Source organism: Schistocerca gregaria, chromosome 1 (assembly GCF_023897955.1).
Source record: "Schistocerca gregaria isolate iqSchGreg1 chromosome 1, iqSchGreg1.2, whole genome shotgun sequence".
Taxonomy (NCBI): domain Eukaryota; kingdom Metazoa; phylum Arthropoda; class Insecta; order Orthoptera; family Acrididae; genus Schistocerca; species Schistocerca gregaria.
The window spans coordinates 161,852,247-161,869,324 of record NC_064920.1 but is presented as its reverse complement, the minus strand read 5'-3'; the positions used below and the strand labels follow the sequence as shown (position 1 = coordinate 161,869,324).

Below are 17,078 nucleotides of genomic sequence, written 5' to 3'. Positions count from 1 at the left end.
TCCATTACTGCAGCGCCTAGGACCGCTCGGCTAATCCCGCGCGGCAGACGGAGGCTTATAAACAGACAAGTAAGCAGTCGAACAGAGGTACGATGCAATAATTATACTGATATGATGAGATTTGCACATGGTAAGTGCTACATCACAACAGTCTTCGGACTGTAGGCTACATCAACAAAGATTAAATAACCACCTTCAGATCGCGGTAGGGTAAGGTACGTGTGACAGATTTAGGCTCAACGATCAAGTTCAACACATAATTTATTTTTTTATTTCAGCCAACAAAAATAAATACTAAATAATTTTACAAAAATAAAACTGTGAACCAAATGTATATGACGGAGCTACGGCTAATGCTCCACAAGCTTGAATCGTGTCTTATCAGTCTTAAGTATGTAATGTAATGACAAACATATACACATGTATACAAAACGTTTAAATTAGTTACAGTCACATACAGCGTTGTGCTGCGAAACACAAGAGACTATATTCCATCACAATCTCAGTACTTCAGGCAAATGGTAGTCTGTCCATGTACATTCCTTGATGAACACAGGCGCTTGTGATGATGCAGTGTCACAACTGTCTTCCAGTCACTTTCCACGGCACGGAATCTTGTTCACATCGCAGAGAGCGAATTAAGATGTAATACTAGTATTTGATGAGACCCGCTTCCTTCCGGAGAACCCTGAGGCGAGAAAAGACTTCGTCCCAGTCGAGGAACTGGCCTATGATGTGCCTCTCGTTGCCCGGTTTGTCGTCGTAGCCTTCACGGGCGTGGATCAGCCGGATGTTGTCGAATGTCAGGATCTCTCCTGCAATCAGGACACGATATTCAGCCAGGCTGCACTACACAACACATTCTCTTTACATGTACGAATGTTCATAGGAGAAAACAATATTGTTTATGACTAGAAGGTTTTTAGCCTCGAAAATACCTGGGCGGGTCTTGAAGCGAACTTGGTTCTTTGGGCTGTTTAACTCTTTGGTGAAGACGTCGTACGCTTTATACCAGGCAACAATCTGATCAAGAGTGGCATTAAAGTGTGAAGATCTCTGAGGCTGGCTGTAATTTATCCTCATGAACTCTCCAAACATGTCATTACTGAAAAGAAGTAGCATTATTAGACGAGGTGCTTATTATGGTGTTGGGTGTCAAACTGAAAACAGACGAAACATAGTTCAGTGCCCAAGTTTTAAATTGCCTACAATAATTAAAGAAAGTTTGTTTTGTGTACCACCAATATCTGCTGATAAAATTTTATTAGCTACCAGTTACGAGCAAAACGGTCATTAGACAACATAGAAAATGGGTAGCGGCGAAATTGGCATCAAATTAACATACAGAGGGGTCCAAAAAATTTATCCACTGTTTAAAAGTCCATAACTGGCAAACTAATTGACGGAGTTGCCTCATCTTTGGTAGTGTAGTAGTCTGTAGTTCCGGCAATCGCCACACAAGCGTTGTATTGCGTTGTTTTGATTTTGTCAGATGACAGTCGCCGATAGTCAGTGTTTTGTTCTTAGTTGCACCAAGTTACTAGAGTAAACATGGCTGGCGCAAGGCTTACATTCGATGAAAGGAAGTCAGTTTTGAAGTGGTATTTTAAGTACGAAAACATTAATGAGGTTCAACGGCAATGGCGAAATGAGTATCAAACAGAGCCACCGACACGTTTAACGATTCGTCGCCTTCGAGACAAATTTGAAGCCGAAGGCTGTGTTAAAGATGTACACAAACAACGATCTGGACGACCTGTGTCAGTAACAAGTCCAGCTAACTCCCGTCGTGTGTTATGTTACAACAGTTCACACGCTCACCACAGAAGTCTGTGAGACAGTGTGCCCGTGAAATTGGAGTGAATCGCTCAAGTGGTCGGCGAACTTTGAAGACAGCGAAGTGGAAGTGCTACATCCCACGAGTGCTACACGCAATGAACGAGGACGACCCAGATCGTAGAATGGAGTACTACGAGTGGTTTACTAACGTGGTGCGCAACGGTGAAGAGTTTGCAGAGATGACTGTGTGGCCTGATGAGTTCAAACTCAGTGGTACAGTAAATCGCCACAGTTGCAACTACTTGGCCGCTGAAAATCCGAACGTCCATGTAGAAAAAGCTGTGAATTTGCCATGAGTAAATGTGTGGCGTGGGTTGTCTTACCGGAGCTTGATTGAGCCATTCTTCTTTGACGGCACAGTTAACGGTGAGGTGTACCTTCAAAAGCTTCAGACATCCATTTTACCAGCCATCCGAGACTTGTATGGAGAGGGTAGAGTTTACTTTCAACAGGATGGTGCCCTAGCCCACTACCAAAATCGTGTTAGGGCGTATCTCGACGAAAATCTACCAGGAAGATGGACAGGCCGAAGAGGTGCTGTGGAGTAACCACCACGTTCCCTACACCTAACTCCCCTGGACTTTTACCTGTGGGGAACGCTAAAGGACGTCGCACATTGGATGAACTTCGTGAATCCATCGTACATTCATGTGCAAATATCCAACTGAACACGTTGCAGTCAGTAGTTGGTGTTGCAGTTCGGCGGCATCGTTTGTGTGTGGATGTTAATGGTGACCATTTCGAACATCTACAGCGGTATCTTTAAGGTGGACTTTAAGCTACACTTTCACCAAAAATGAGACAACTCCGTCAATTAATTTGCAAGTTATGGACTTTTAAACAGTGGATACATTTTTTTGGACCCCTCTGTATTAGTAGTCATTATGAATCACTGTCGTCAAGCGTAAAATACATTTACACTGGGTGGCAAAATAAAACTGGCCCGGAAAATATTTCATCCACCTCAATACAGACAGCCCAACTTACATCATCCACTCTAGTGCCAGATGGTATAAGTTGGGTTGCCTGTTTTAAAGCGCATGAAATACTTTCTGGGCCAGTTTTTATTTTGCTCACCCTGTACAATATTGAAAAATCTTACACTGTTGTCTGTTTCTATGTGGAGTACACTCTGCATGCTCAAGTAAATTTCAGTTTAGTTGTGACACATGTTCTAACAGAGTCTAACTCATGGCATCCTTCAGTAATTACGTATTCAATACAACTCTTGTGTAAAACATTCTATGTCGGTCATTACTGTCACAGGTGGGCACTACACTATTGTTGTACTGGACTTACCATATGACAGGTGCCCTGTACAAGCTGTAGAAGGTCTTCCCTCCGTCCTCTCCGATGTCTGCCCACGTCACAGGGACTGTGCTCAGAGCTTTGTACGCCTCTGGGTTTGTAACTTTCAGCTTTTCGCTCAGGTAATAAGCGTCAGCCAATAGGTTTTCACCTCCAGCTCCCTCTGTCTGAACCAGACAGTGCAGCATGTTTATCTGAAAAGCAAAAAAATGTTGTTCATATTACTTGTGGCTCTGAGCTGTTTCTATCTACAGGATTTCAAGTACTCATTATTGTTTACTGTAGTTTGGTGTGAGTGTCTTACCCCAGGTTTGTACTCGTAGTACATAAGGTCGGTGTGCATCTCTAGCTTCTCCTTAAGGTACGCCACGTTTGTGGTGTTGGGTTTGTCCCTTATGTGGAACTGCACGCTGCAATTTAACGAAAATTGAATATGAGTTTGTGTATTTTATGTATTAACAAATTTTAGCTGCCATAAAAACAACAAATACTTCGAACAGAGAACCAAAGTGTTATATAAAACAGCAATAAATATGTAATGAATTTTACCCATAATGCGTCCTTCGCGGGAACATCACTTTGTCCCCCAATTCGAGCAATGACTCTTCCGTTGGTGGTGTGTCGTACACTATAGCGACACCATATACAGCCATAGCTTCAAGCCAGCCTCGAAGATGTTCCTTGCTGGAAGTCAAGAGATGAAAATGGTGTAATACTTATCAAAATAAGAGCAATATAATGGCAACAACTTAAAAATAAATGGTTCAGATGGCTCTGAGCTTTATGGGATTTAACATCTGAGGTCATCAGTCCCCTAGCACTTAGAACTACTTAAACCTAACTAACCTAAGGACATCACACACATCCATGCCCGAGGCAGGATTCGAACCTGCAGCCGTAGCGGTCGCGCAGTTCCACACTGAAGCGCCTAGAACCGCTCGGCCGGCAACAACTAAAACTTTATAAATGTTTACCTGTGGTAACAGAAGAATCCTGGAAATTAAGTGGCTGATGAGGTAAGAAATGAGCTTATCCACGAAATGCGCGAGGAAAGGAATAAGTTGAAAACACCAACAAAAGGAGGGGATAGGATGAGAAGACACGTGGTAAGAAATCTGTGAATAGTTCCCGTAGTTCTAGAGATGGCTGTAGAGGGCAAAACAGTAGAGGAACGCAGAAAATGAAAATAATTGTAACTAATAATTGAGGACGATGAGTGTGATTGCTGCTCTGGGATGAAGAGGTTGCCACACGAGAAGAAATCGTAGTAGGTCACATCAAACCAGTCAGTACACTAATGAAAAGAAAAAAAAATGCTTGTGTAATGTTCTTCAATAGTTCTTTTCGCTTGATGAATGTCTCCAGAATACGAAAAAAATGTGATTTTTCATTAGTTTTTTGGGGTGTGGGAAAGGGGTAAACTAATGGGCTTGCATAAATTTGTAATCCATAGCTTTTCATCCGAAAGCACATACCATCGGAATTCAAAGTTATAAAATTATACACAGTTAACTGTCTCAATGTAGATTTACTTTCTTGCAACAGCGAGAATAATTTACGAAGTTTACGTATTCGGAGGTCATAGAGCAGACACCGCGCACGGTCATTTGACAGTGTTTCGTTCCGCCTTGCAACAGTGGCTCATTTATTGATTTCGTTCTCACCTGTTTACAACGTCACTGTACTTGAATCTCTTGAGGATGGAGTTGTAGTTTTCGGCATTCCAGGCAACCTTTGGCAGCCTGTAGGTCGTGTCGAGCCACTTCCTCTGGTCTTCCGGCAGGAAGCTGCGGTCTTTGAGCCACTCCAGCGTGAACTCGCTCCTATGGCCGTCCGACCACTTCACAGCTAACTTTTCTTCGTCCGCCTGTCAGAAAGAGCAAAATATGGAGTCACACCACAAATTTTCCTTGAATTTTAGCTGTGAACATGGCTGTTCCACCTAATGAAAAGATTCCCATTTGCAATATTTGAAAAGCGTTGCGATTAGGTATTAACACACGTAAGACTGAGCGTCTGAAAATAAGTCCTAGGAAAGGGTCGTGATTATAAAAATAAAACAACGTTCATAATGTGTCTTTTAGCTGAAGTTCATTTTCCTCATGAGAATTAATTTTTTATTATTGTTCATTTGACAACTGCCATGCCCCAGTGGATACACCGGTGTCCGTGGGATCACCGAAGTTAAGCGCTGTCGGGCATGGCCGGCACTTGGATGGGTGACCATACAGCCGTCATGCGCTGTTCCCATTTTTCGGGGTGCACTCAGCCTCGTGATGCCAATTGAGGAGCTACTCGACCGAATAGTAGCGGCTCCGGTCAAGAATACCATCTTACGACCGCGAGAGCGGTGTGCTGACCACACGTCCCTCCTATCCGCATCCTCCACCGAGGATGACACGGCGGTCGGATGGTCCCGGTAGGCCACTCGTGGTCTGACGACTGAGTGCTTTTTTATTATTATTTATTTATTCGAATAGGAGTTTACAGCCCACGTTAAAACAATATTTCAATTCTGGCTGCACACAGTTCTTTCCTCTTCGCCCTTATTCGTTTCATGAGTTCCGATCTCTGCTTCGCGAACTTTTTAAAGCAGAGATCTTTCTTGTTCGTTACTAAAGACAACTTTCTGAATGTTGTTCATTAATAAAGCCCTGCTATATATGTCCATTATGTTGATGGTTGCTTCTTTGAGTTCTTTCGGTGTCTGTGTAAACCAAACTAGTCATCGTTTCAGCTTCATAACTGTATTACAGATATGCTTCGTCACTGTGTCCTCATACTTGTACATGTCCAAAGAACAACATTCTTCTTTTGAAGATGGTGTGTTGTGTTCTTTACATGTTCATAGATTTCTGTGGTAAGTGTTGCCCTTGGGCCAAGTATGCTTCTAATCAGTTTGCATTCTACAGGGTGATTCAAAAAGAATACCATAACTTTAGGAATTTAAAACTCTGCAACGACAAAAGGCAGAGCTAAGCACTATCTGTCGGCGAATTAAGGGAGCTATAAAGTTTCATTTAGTTGTACATTTGTTCGCTCTAGGCGCTGTTGACTAGGCGTCAGCGTCAGTTGATGCTAAGATGGCGACCGCTCAACAGAAAGCTTTTTGTGTTATTGAGTACGGCAGAAGTGAATCGACGACCGTTGTTCAGAGTGCATTTCGAACGAAGTATGGTGTTAAACCTCCTGATAGGTGGTGTATTAAACGTTGGTATAAACAGATTACAGAGAATGGGTGTTTGTGCAAAGGGAAAAGTTCTGGACGGCCGAGAACGAGTGATGAAAATGTAGCACGCATCCAGCAAGCATTTGTTCGCAGCCCAGGAAAATCGACTCGCAGAGCTAGCAGAGAGCTGCAAATTCCACAATCAACTGTATGGAGAGTCCTACGAAAAAGGTTAGTTATGAAACCTTATCGTCTGAAATTGGTTCAAGCACTTTCTACAGCTGATAAGATTAAAAGAATCGATTTCTGTGATTTTATCCTTGCTCAAATGGAAACAGATGGATCTTTCGTTTCAAAGATTGTGTTTAGTGATGAAGCAACTTTCCACACTAACGGGAAAATCAACCGTCACAATGTCTGTACATGGGGCACTGAGAATCCGCGGGAAACAACTCAGTATGAACGTGACTCGCCTAAGGTGAACGTTTTCTGTACCATTTCAGCCAATAAAGTTTTTGCTCCCTTTTTCTTCGAAGGTGCTACTGTAACTGGACTACAGTATCTGGAGATGTTAGAGAATTGGCTGTTCCCTCAGCTTGAACAAGAAGCACAACAATTCATATTTCAGCAGGATGGAGCGCCACCACATTGGCACTTATCTGTCCATAACTACCTGAACGTCAACTACCCGAGGCGATGGATCGGCCGCCAGGCAGCCCGTGACAGAGCACTTCATCACTGGCCTCCAAGAGGCCCTGATCGTACCCCCGGCGATATTTTCTTATGGGGGTATGTTAAGGATATGGTGTTTCGGCCACCTCTCCCAGCCACCATTGATGATTTGAAACGAGAAATAACAGCAGCTATCCAAACTGTTACGCCTGATATGCTACAGAGAGTGTGGAACGACTTGAGAGTATCGGGTTGATATTGCTCGAGTGTCTGGAGGGGGCCATATTGAACATCTCTGAACTTGTTTTTGAGTGAAAAATAACCTTTTTAAATACTCTTTGTAATGATGTATAACAGAAGGTTATATTATGTTTCTTTCATTAAATACACATTTTTAAAGTTGTGGTATTCTTTTTGAATCACCCTGTATTTTCGAGATTTTATTTACGCACACTTCCGCACTTGTTATAGTGATTCGGAACTGTAGAGAGCTTCGAGTCTCACTATTTCACTCTGATGTTTAATCTTGGTGTCACACGACAGAGCCCTCTACTTGAGTATGTTTCTGGTATTCTGGAATGTAATGTTCATCTTATTTACTCTTATCTCGACACTGTCCTTCTGACTGTCGTTTGTGCTCAGCAACTCAACCAAATGTTTGAAGGAGCCGACTTCCTTTGCTTTGTTTTGATTTATGAGTAAATTGTGTGAATGATTTTTAGAGTTTGTTGTAAATTCTATCTCTGGGAAAGCAATTTTTAAACTCATTTTTCCTATTTGGGTTTTGGCATTTCCTGGTGTATCTGTTATCAAGGAAAAGTCGTCTGCGAATGCAAGGCAATCTACATAGATACTATCTTTTTGGTCCCCAGTGTGACACCTTTCGTGTCGGATTTTCAACGATCGCCTTCTCCAGAGGCCAGTTCAAAAGCCAAGGTTACAGTCCGCCCCCGTTATTCTTCTACTATTGAAAATTCACGTCTACATGCACGCGTGATCCATACATAGCAGGCGGAGCCAAGTACTGACGAGGGCAGGAATCCATGGAGAGACGGAAGCAACTTATTCACTGAATTTTTTAGACAATCTGCAAGCTTACATTTTTTAAAGTGAGAAACGTGTCTTACTGTCGATATAGAGGATAAGGGATAGGGGACTTACCTGCACGTCGGCGGGCTTGACGCTTGTGTCCAGCTCGTCCCAGTAGATGATGCGTGACATTTGCTGACTGTTGAAACATTTGGGGCACTGGCAGTTGTCCCTGAGCCACATGGTGGGGAGCTTGTGGTGCTCCCCAGAGGGCAGGTGTAGCGACACCAGCTCACCGTCCACAGTCGCCACGGGTTTTGGTTGCTGCAAACAACAGCAGTCACTCACATTACCACTAGACCCGTTATCGTTGTCTCAAAATCGACTTCAAGTCATTGTAAATCACTTCAGAGGAACTGTTGCGATCACAAATTACTGCAACGAATTTACCTAGTTCGCATTGTCAGTGAATCTCTTTCCACCACTAGGTACTTTGCCCCAAAGTGTCCTGCTTACAGCGATGATGAAGCCTCAGATGGCTACAGTCCTACTCGACGTCAACGGAAAGCTGACCACTGGCATGTTTCTCCCAACCCGTGTACTACATACAATTAGTTCAATATCAGATATTGTTCAAAATATAAAAAAAATACGAAGCAATGAAATGCTCAACACCTAGCAATAAAAACTTGTCTGGCGAAGAGAGTCCCATCCCTTTAACTCGTTCCACATGATGGCAAAGGCTGCAGGTGTAATCAGTATATAGGCATTTTCAAGTTGAAAATCGTGATGGTGCAACGTGGGTGTCTATTGGGTTTTCTTGTTATTCTGGACATAGTAGTTGTGTGGAACTGAAGGTTTTTACATTTCCTGATATGTTGGCTTACAAGACTTATAAACTGAATTGAAGTACATGTAAGTGTTCGTTCACTGTATCCAAACGTCCAAAGAATCCTTTCGCAGATGATGTTTGCTATCAGCTTCACTTTCCACCTTACACATATACATCTACATGCATACTCTGCAAACCACAATGTAGCGCATGCCAGGGGCTTCGGCTTTCTACCCATTCAAATCGCGTATAGAGCGAAGGAAGAATCAGTGATTAAGTGCCTCTGTAGGTGGTGCAATTAGTCAAATATTCGCGCTGCGTACGCGAGCGTATCTTCAGCCCTGAAGATTAAAGATTACACTCTAGATATGTCGCTTAATACTCCTTCCTGATACTTTGAAAGTAGCCTTTTAGCGTCTGCCAATTCAGCTTTTTCATCATTTCCATGACTTCCTCTCGTGAGGCAAACCTGCCACATACTTGCCGTCCTTTTATGTTTATGTTACATCTTGGTATTTGTGTGAGCCGGCTGCTTCTAATTGTAATGCACTGATTTTGTACGATACTTCTTTTCTGCGTTTTGTTAACTGCACAGTTTTACGTTTGTGAACATTTATAACAGATTTCCAATCATTGCACTACACTGAACTATTCTCAAGACCTGACTGGACATTAGTGCGATTATTTTCAAACAGTGCTTCAAGAAAATGGTTCAAATGGCTCTGAGCACTATGGGACTTAACATCTGAGGTCATCAGTCCCCTAGAACGTAGAACTAGTTAAACCCAACTAACCTAAGGACATCACACACATCCATGCCCGAGGCAGCATTCGAACGTGCGACCGTAATGGTCGCGCGGTTCCAGACTGAAGCGCCTAGAACCGCTCGGCCACACCAGCCTGCGACAGTGCTTCATTATAGATTATTGCATCATCTTCAAAAAGGCCGAGGTTACTATAAATACTGTCTGCCATGTCATTAACATACAACATGAAGAGTCCCAACACAGTTACCTAAGGCACACCTGCATTTACGTCTAGTTTCCATCTTGGATTACATGTTGCGTCCTTCCTGTTATGAAATCCTCAACCCAGCCATATATTTTGTTTGATACAGTGGAGACATGATTATATGGACCTCAGTTACACGGATTCGCGGTTATCCGGACTGTGAACCGCGAGAAAGCGTCTTTGTACTGTCTAGTCCGTGTACTATGAACAGCAGCAAAGGTAAGAAGGTGAAACAGAAGGAAAAAAACGTGCAGGAAATCATCCAGAAACATCTCATGCAAGTACATTCCAATCCCTGGAAACAAATTTCACGCGGTTCTAAAAACAAACAGAATGAATTCGGGATGTAGCCGCAATGGCGAAAAACTGTTTTTCAAACAAACTTAAACTACAGTGAAGGTCCTATGCGACTTTTGTTAGATATTCCGCGGTTAAGGTTGCAGTATCTTAGTAATTGAAGGAAATATGTACGTATGTCTGAAAACGTGTCTCTAGCCTCTTAACAAACCTTGATTTTTGTTGATTTTGGTAAGTTTAATTTGTTTTTATTGTTTTGAATAAACACCTAACGTTATGTATTAACCGTAGAGAGGTAATTATGTGAAAATATAACCATATGTAAGCGACGTAGTTTATCTTTCTAGACTTAATAATACAACAATCACCGTTCTTCACATCCGGATTATCGGTTATCCAAGTGACTTACGAAAATAATTAGTCCAGTTAATCGAGTCTCCGCTGTACCCCATAAAATATTTTGTTACAAAGTGTTGCTGTGGTACCAAGTCAATTGCTTTCCGGAAGCCGTGTACTTAAATAGGTCGATCCATGGTTTTTGGAATGTCATGAAATAAATGTGAAAGTGCCTTTCCGCATGATGACGTTTTCGGGATCCATGCTGGTTTCCATGGAGAATGACATTCCTTTCGAGTTACTCCATTATTTTAATTAGAAATCTACGTCATTCTAAAACATTAAGAATAGCCAGGTATGAGGGAAAACGAAATGATAGATGTTTTGACTACAGAGGCTATACACAGTGGAAGTCAAATAACTTATGGAAATCGTCTACTTGATTATCTCGATCCTTGGTTTTCGAAATGCCATGTAATAAATGCGTAAGTTGGGTTTTTGCATTGTCGATGTTTCCCGAATCCATGACGTTTGCACAGAGGATATCATTCCTTTCGAGCTACTCAGTTACTTAAATGAGAAATCTACGTCTTTCTAAAACAGATATGAACGGAAACGAAATGATAAATGTTTTAACTACAGAGACCATACAACAGTGGAGATATTATTGTTGTGTGACAATTAAATGGTTCAAATGGCTCTGAGCACTATGGGACTTAACTGCTGAGGTCATCAGTCCCCTAGACTAAGAACTACTTAAACCTAACTAACCTAAGGACATCACACACATCCATGCCCGAGGTAGGATTCGAACCTGCCACCGTAGCGGTCGCGCGGTTCCAGACTGAAGTTTCTGGAACCGCTCGGCCACTCCGGCCGGCGGCATCACAATTAAAGAATTTCTTTGCACAGCTATCTCTTCAGCAGAGAAACGTGGAACAAGGAATTTAAGAGGTCCTAAAGCAGTGGGGAAGACAGGCATGTATAAGGCTAAGCTAGTGGTGCTCCAGTCTTAAGTGTTGGACGTACCTGCTGAACGGCTGCGGCAGCCTGAGTAGCCACCAGGCGGCTCTGCCTGCTCATTGGCACTAGAGAACGTGAGGCGCTCACCAACAGGTTACGCAGCATCTTTCCCTTTTCTGAAAGAAGGAAAGAACAAGTGGTTACAACAAGCAACAAAAACGACCTCTGGACAACGTGGATTTCACTCAGGACGATGACCGAATTCCTAAAATTATTGCTGTTGGAAATCCTTGTCAGTTGGCAAAGGCTTTTAACTGTGTGAACCAGGGCCGGCCACGGTGAGCCAAATTTCACTCGTGCAGGTTGTGCGGGTTGCTGGCAGAGCTAGGCAAGGCGCACCCTGACACTGGCGTTTACACGGTTCTTCTCGGAAGCAGCCGATACAGTGCCACGTTTCATTTAGTCTTGTGGTGTGGCATTTTTAGGTCGGTACAACTTTATTAAGCTCGGGATTAAGCGACGGGTATTGCAAATTTCTTATGAAACGATATTACAATACCGTGCACAAAGAACTGAAAGCTAATCGGCAATGAAAACCACAAAATTTACGATCGACAGACGGGATTCATTATTCTCTACCTCAAGAAGCGCTTTTTGCAAAATTTGCAGTCATTGAGCACGTGGAGAGGTTGGTGATACGAACAGAACAGTTCTGAAGTCGCAGTTGCTGCAGTTGTCGATAGAACTGAACGAAGACACTGGAGCTTTTACATATTATTGCAAAGCACGTTGGCGAAGAGATATGCTTGGAACGATTTTTCGATTTAAAAATGATTCAAATGGCTCTGAGCACTATGTGACTTAACATCTGAGGCCATCAGTCCCTTAGAACTTAGAACTACTTAAACCTAACTAACCTAACACATCACACCCATCCATGCCCGAGGCAGGATTCGAACCTGCGACCGTAGCAGTCACGCGGTTCCGGACTGAAGCACCTAGAACCGCTTACTATCGTTGAATTTATGAAGGAAAAAGGAATGCAGGAGCGAAAATTAGAACACCTGGAACCGATTGCAGACCTCTCATTTTAAGTGGACGTAACTGCATACCACCTACAGTAGGACGCTGCAAGGAGAGAAACAACTTGTTTCTAATTTTTTGGGAATACATTTAAAGAAAAAATCGCCTTTTAGAAGGGACACATACTGAGAAACGTAGTCCAGTTCGCTACGTTCACTGGCGTTGAATAAAATGCGAGTTTTGAAGAACAAATTGTGGTCTTGAAAGATTTACATGTCATCTACTCGTTTTGAGGACGCTGCCAAACTTACATCTGTTTTTGAGACCGTTTGCCATTTCTTTTGAAAGCGACATTGTGTGTGTGCAGATGTGACTCACTGACCTGCACGGAAAGTCCTGGTTTAAAGACAAATCCCTTTAACATGAATGCTGTATGGCATGTTTACATTGCTTTTCTCGGGTAGTGTTTCCACTTTTCCATAATGAGATGATCAGCATGTGTGTGTTAAAGACGTTTTTTCGATTATGAAACTAAATAATTCATGATTATGCGGCGTCTTGAGTGCGAAAATTTATGAAATTGTTTGCGCCTGTCGGTATGTCCACAGTTTGTACCAGATAAAAATTATGTAGCTTCACTGTGCAAAAAAAATTGAGTAACACTGAAAATATGTTTTGCCTTTTATGTGTGTTGTTGAAAACTATGAAATATAAAACCAAGTTCTACAAATGCGACTGCATTGTCATTTAAATGCGGCCAGTTCGCAGTTTCTCCCACACGCTCATCTTGGTGTGACGGTGCAGACCCATCCCGGCTGTGCTCTATGACATTCGTGTCAGGGCGTGGCCTGTGGGCGGAATTATTGGCCGCCCTTGGTGTAAACCATGATATTCACAAACAAAAGTTAAATATTGTGGGAAAATAGAAGTGGGTTTGTCGATTTTATCTTATAAGCATGACAGAAAGCGTGATTTAGCAGTTTCATGTCCCTCACATACCAGTTAACACTCATAATTTTGTAACATTGGGACAAAGTGTTCTGCTGGGCTCTATTTTGGATCCAGAATTGCTCACAAACTTGTATCGTCAGTAGATGCTAATTTTGACTTTTTTTTTTACAGATGGTACAGGAATAGCAACAACTCATACTGAAAAGGCTACAAAATATTCGATGACGTCGAACATTATTTATTAAATCTCTCTGCAGAGCACATTATGAGCAATGCTAGGCTAGATGAGGAAGAAACTGGAATTAAAGTAGCTGGGATAAATATAAAGAACTTTAGATAAGCTGATGATACCATACTAATGGCGGAAGTTGAAGTAAGATAAATGCTGAATGCATATAATGCTGAATGTCAAGAAAACGAAAATTATGGCTTCTATACCCATCACTTCATAATATATAGGAGCAGAAAAATTGAGGTAGTTTCTGTGTTCAGTTCTCACGGCTCCTAAATTTCTGCTAATGGTGGCTGCGCTTCGAAATCAAGAGACGCTTGCTATTTGGCAGGAACATAATGTCCACCCTTGACAATGTTTTAAAGAGTAGCGATATAACTTTAACAACAAAGGACCGTATAGTAAGGGCTACGGTCTTTGCAGTTGTGATACGCGGATGTAATAACTGGACAATAATAACGGCTGAACAGCAAAGATTCCTTTGAATTGTGGTATTGTGGGAAACTCCTTAGAGTTGCATGGACCGCAAGGAGAACGAATAGGTCAGATTACAGCAAATAAAACCAGGTTTCTCTTTGAAAGATCTGATACTGAAACAAAAATTGACCTGCGATGAGCGTACTATAAGAAATCACGAGTCGGTGATAAAGACGTTAATGCTGGAGAAGATCGACAACAGAAGAAGAAAGCGGCAAAATATGGTATGTATCGACTGAATCACAGAAGTAATGGATTAGAAACTGGAAAGTCTGCGGGAGAAAGTGCAGGACAGAAGAAACTGGCGCCCTTTGGTTCACGGGTCACGGAGAGTCGGAATCGACTAAATGAATAGAGGGAGAGAGAGAGAGAGAGAGAGAGAGAGAGAGAGAGAGAGAGAGAGACTCAGTACATGCCATATAGTAATAACCGTAGACCTTAAAAACTATAAAACATTCTGTTTTAAAAGTTAAATACAAGAAGTACAAAGTAATCACGTTTTGAGACAACAGACAGTTCGCAACCTTAATTACCAACCCCCACATCAGAAATAATGAAGTGAATTTGTGCAGTTACATGTACAGTACGCATGATTACTACTATAGGTGATGTAAAAATGAACGAATTAGTTAAATCTGGAGTTACAGAATAATGTTCAGGGGAGACTCAACAAATATTTTCACAATGAGTGAGTGTATTATAAGAATTCCATTTAGCGATAGTTCTAGAATATGCTGCAAAGGTCTTTAAGAAATATTACATTTTGACAAGTGCTTCAGAACAATTAGGTTAGTTAATATCATTTATTGTTAGCAATATTTCACTTTTCTCAGAAAATACCACGAAACACGAATGTACTGCTGCAACGAAAAAAACAAGCTCAACGAAGACTTCAGGAGCTCAACATCATACAAAGGAATCCGATGCATTTAGCAGCATGCCAGAACTTATTAAATTGTATAATGGGTAATGAGGTGGAAGTTAAGACTGAATTAAAGAACTTACTAACAACAACTCTTCCTACTTCACTGAAGGGGTATCTTCGAAGAAACTCTCAAAATTATAAGATTTCTAGTTTAAGCAGCAACTGTGATTTGAGTAAACAAATTTTTAAACCATACATGTGACTGACTACTGCTTAAATTTTAAACCTTATAATAGTACTACAGACGCGTTTCTCAACATGCCAAGATGTTAGTCTTAGTAAAAGTATTTTAGCTCATCTTATAATTAATATTAATAGAGCAATACAATAATATTTCGCAATAGGAAGCGTTACCTGAAGCTTTTGAAATGTGATGATACAGAAGAATACTGAAGACTAGGTGGATAGATAGAATAATTAATGCGTATGTTCCGAATTCAAATGGGGAGAAAAACTTGTGCCACAATGTGAATAAAAGAAGGGATCGTTTGACACGACACACCCTGGAATCAAGGAATTTTCAGTTTAATAATGGGGGATAGGCTAGCAATAAAAATTGTGAGGGACACCAACGCTTGAATACAGCAAACAAATTCAAATGGACGTAGGTTGCGGTGGTTGAGATTAGGAGGATTGCACAGGATCGACTAGCGAAGAGAGACCTGTATCAAACCAGTTTTCGGGCTGAAGACAGGTTACTATTGGTTGTTACGAAAAATTTAAAATAGTGTGCAACTAATGGAATACATGCTAAACTGGAAATAGTCTGACACTTACTTGTGGTTGCGTCGGGAGAGAGTGAAAGAGTACAAGCACTCTAGAAGGCTGATCCGAAGTCTGGGCTTTGTCAGGCTAGAGACTGTATCCACCTAGTATGTGGCCGCGGTTTATATACGCTAGATCGCACATCGTAGAATCCCCGCAAACTAGCTCCGCGTGCGTCTTATCTGCACGCCTTTGCCCCACCGGATGACCTGTAAGGCCTCTGTTTGACAATACAGTGAAACGTGACGCCGGTCACCCAGGAAAATAACTTCACGTTTTCCTCAAGCACGCGGACATCAGGGAAAGTTACAAAAGTCCTTTGCATAACCCCACAATATTTCGATGTCTATTCGCTCAGTAACTTATCAAGCTGCCACGTCACTCACCCTGTATCCAGGAGCGTTCTCACAGGTTAGTTAGTTACCTAGTTCCATGTTCCCTTGATCATTTTGCACAGTAGATTGTAATGAGGTGGAACGAATCATTCTACATTCCCATTGCACTTTAATTTGTATATACGGTTACATTCTGAACATTAAGTTATTTGTCCAAAAAGAAAAAAAGACATTCAAATGTTGCGAGTAAGTCCTAACAACCGCCTTTTATATATTACTGGAATAGAAATTCTTCTACGGAACAGAAGGAGTTGCCAAGGAGAAACTTTGTTTGTTTTCAAATTTTATTTTGCTGTCCGTCAGATATTTTGTATCGCTGGGTAAGTGATCAAAAATTTTTATTGCAGTACTGTGCATCCCTCTTTGTGCTAAAGAAAACGTTAATGTGGAGTAATGAATGTCATTTTTCCTTCTGTTACTGTAATTATGCACATCATTGTTCCTTTTCAACTGTAGTGGTTTATTTACAACAAACTTCACGGGGGAACAAATATATTGTGAAGCAGTGGGCAGAATACCCAGCTACTTAAACAGATGTCTACAAGGTGATTGTGGGTGAGATCCACATATTATTCTTACAGCACGTTTCTACGCAGTGGAGATTTTCTTTCTGAAGGATAAATCACCCCAGAACATTATTTTATATGATGTTACTGAATGAAAATGTGCAAAATTTTTCAACTTACTGATTTGTCTCTTTTCAAGATTTGCAATGATTCTAAGGGCAAGTGTGGCTGAACTAAGATGTTTTAGAAATTCCAAGATGTGGTATTTCCAATTCAAGTACTCATCAATATGGACACTTAAGGATTTTGAAGTTTCAACTCTATTTACTAGTTCCTCGCCATGTGTTA

At 41.6% G+C, this 17,078-nt stretch overlaps 1 protein-coding gene across 1 annotated transcript; it reads right to left on the bottom strand.

Moving 5' to 3' along the window:
- Positions 1 to 243: 243 nt before the first annotated feature.
- Positions 244 to 15,984, bottom strand: LOC126335709 (gamma-butyrobetaine dioxygenase-like). Its single transcript, XM_049999169.1, has 9 exons — positions 15,842 to 15,984; positions 11,523 to 11,632; positions 8,150 to 8,341; positions 4,812 to 5,014; positions 3,697 to 3,831; positions 3,452 to 3,557; positions 3,139 to 3,341; positions 939 to 1,105; positions 244 to 815 (listed from the first exon to the last, which is right to left on the bottom strand). The coding sequence occupies exons 2-9, from the start codon at positions 11,619 to 11,621 to the stop codon at positions 652 to 654; spliced, it is 1,269 nt and encodes a 422-aa protein (XP_049855126.1). The 5' UTR covers positions 11,622 to 11,632; positions 15,842 to 15,984; the 3' UTR covers positions 244 to 651.
- Positions 15,985 to 17,078: the final 1,094 nt, after the last annotated feature.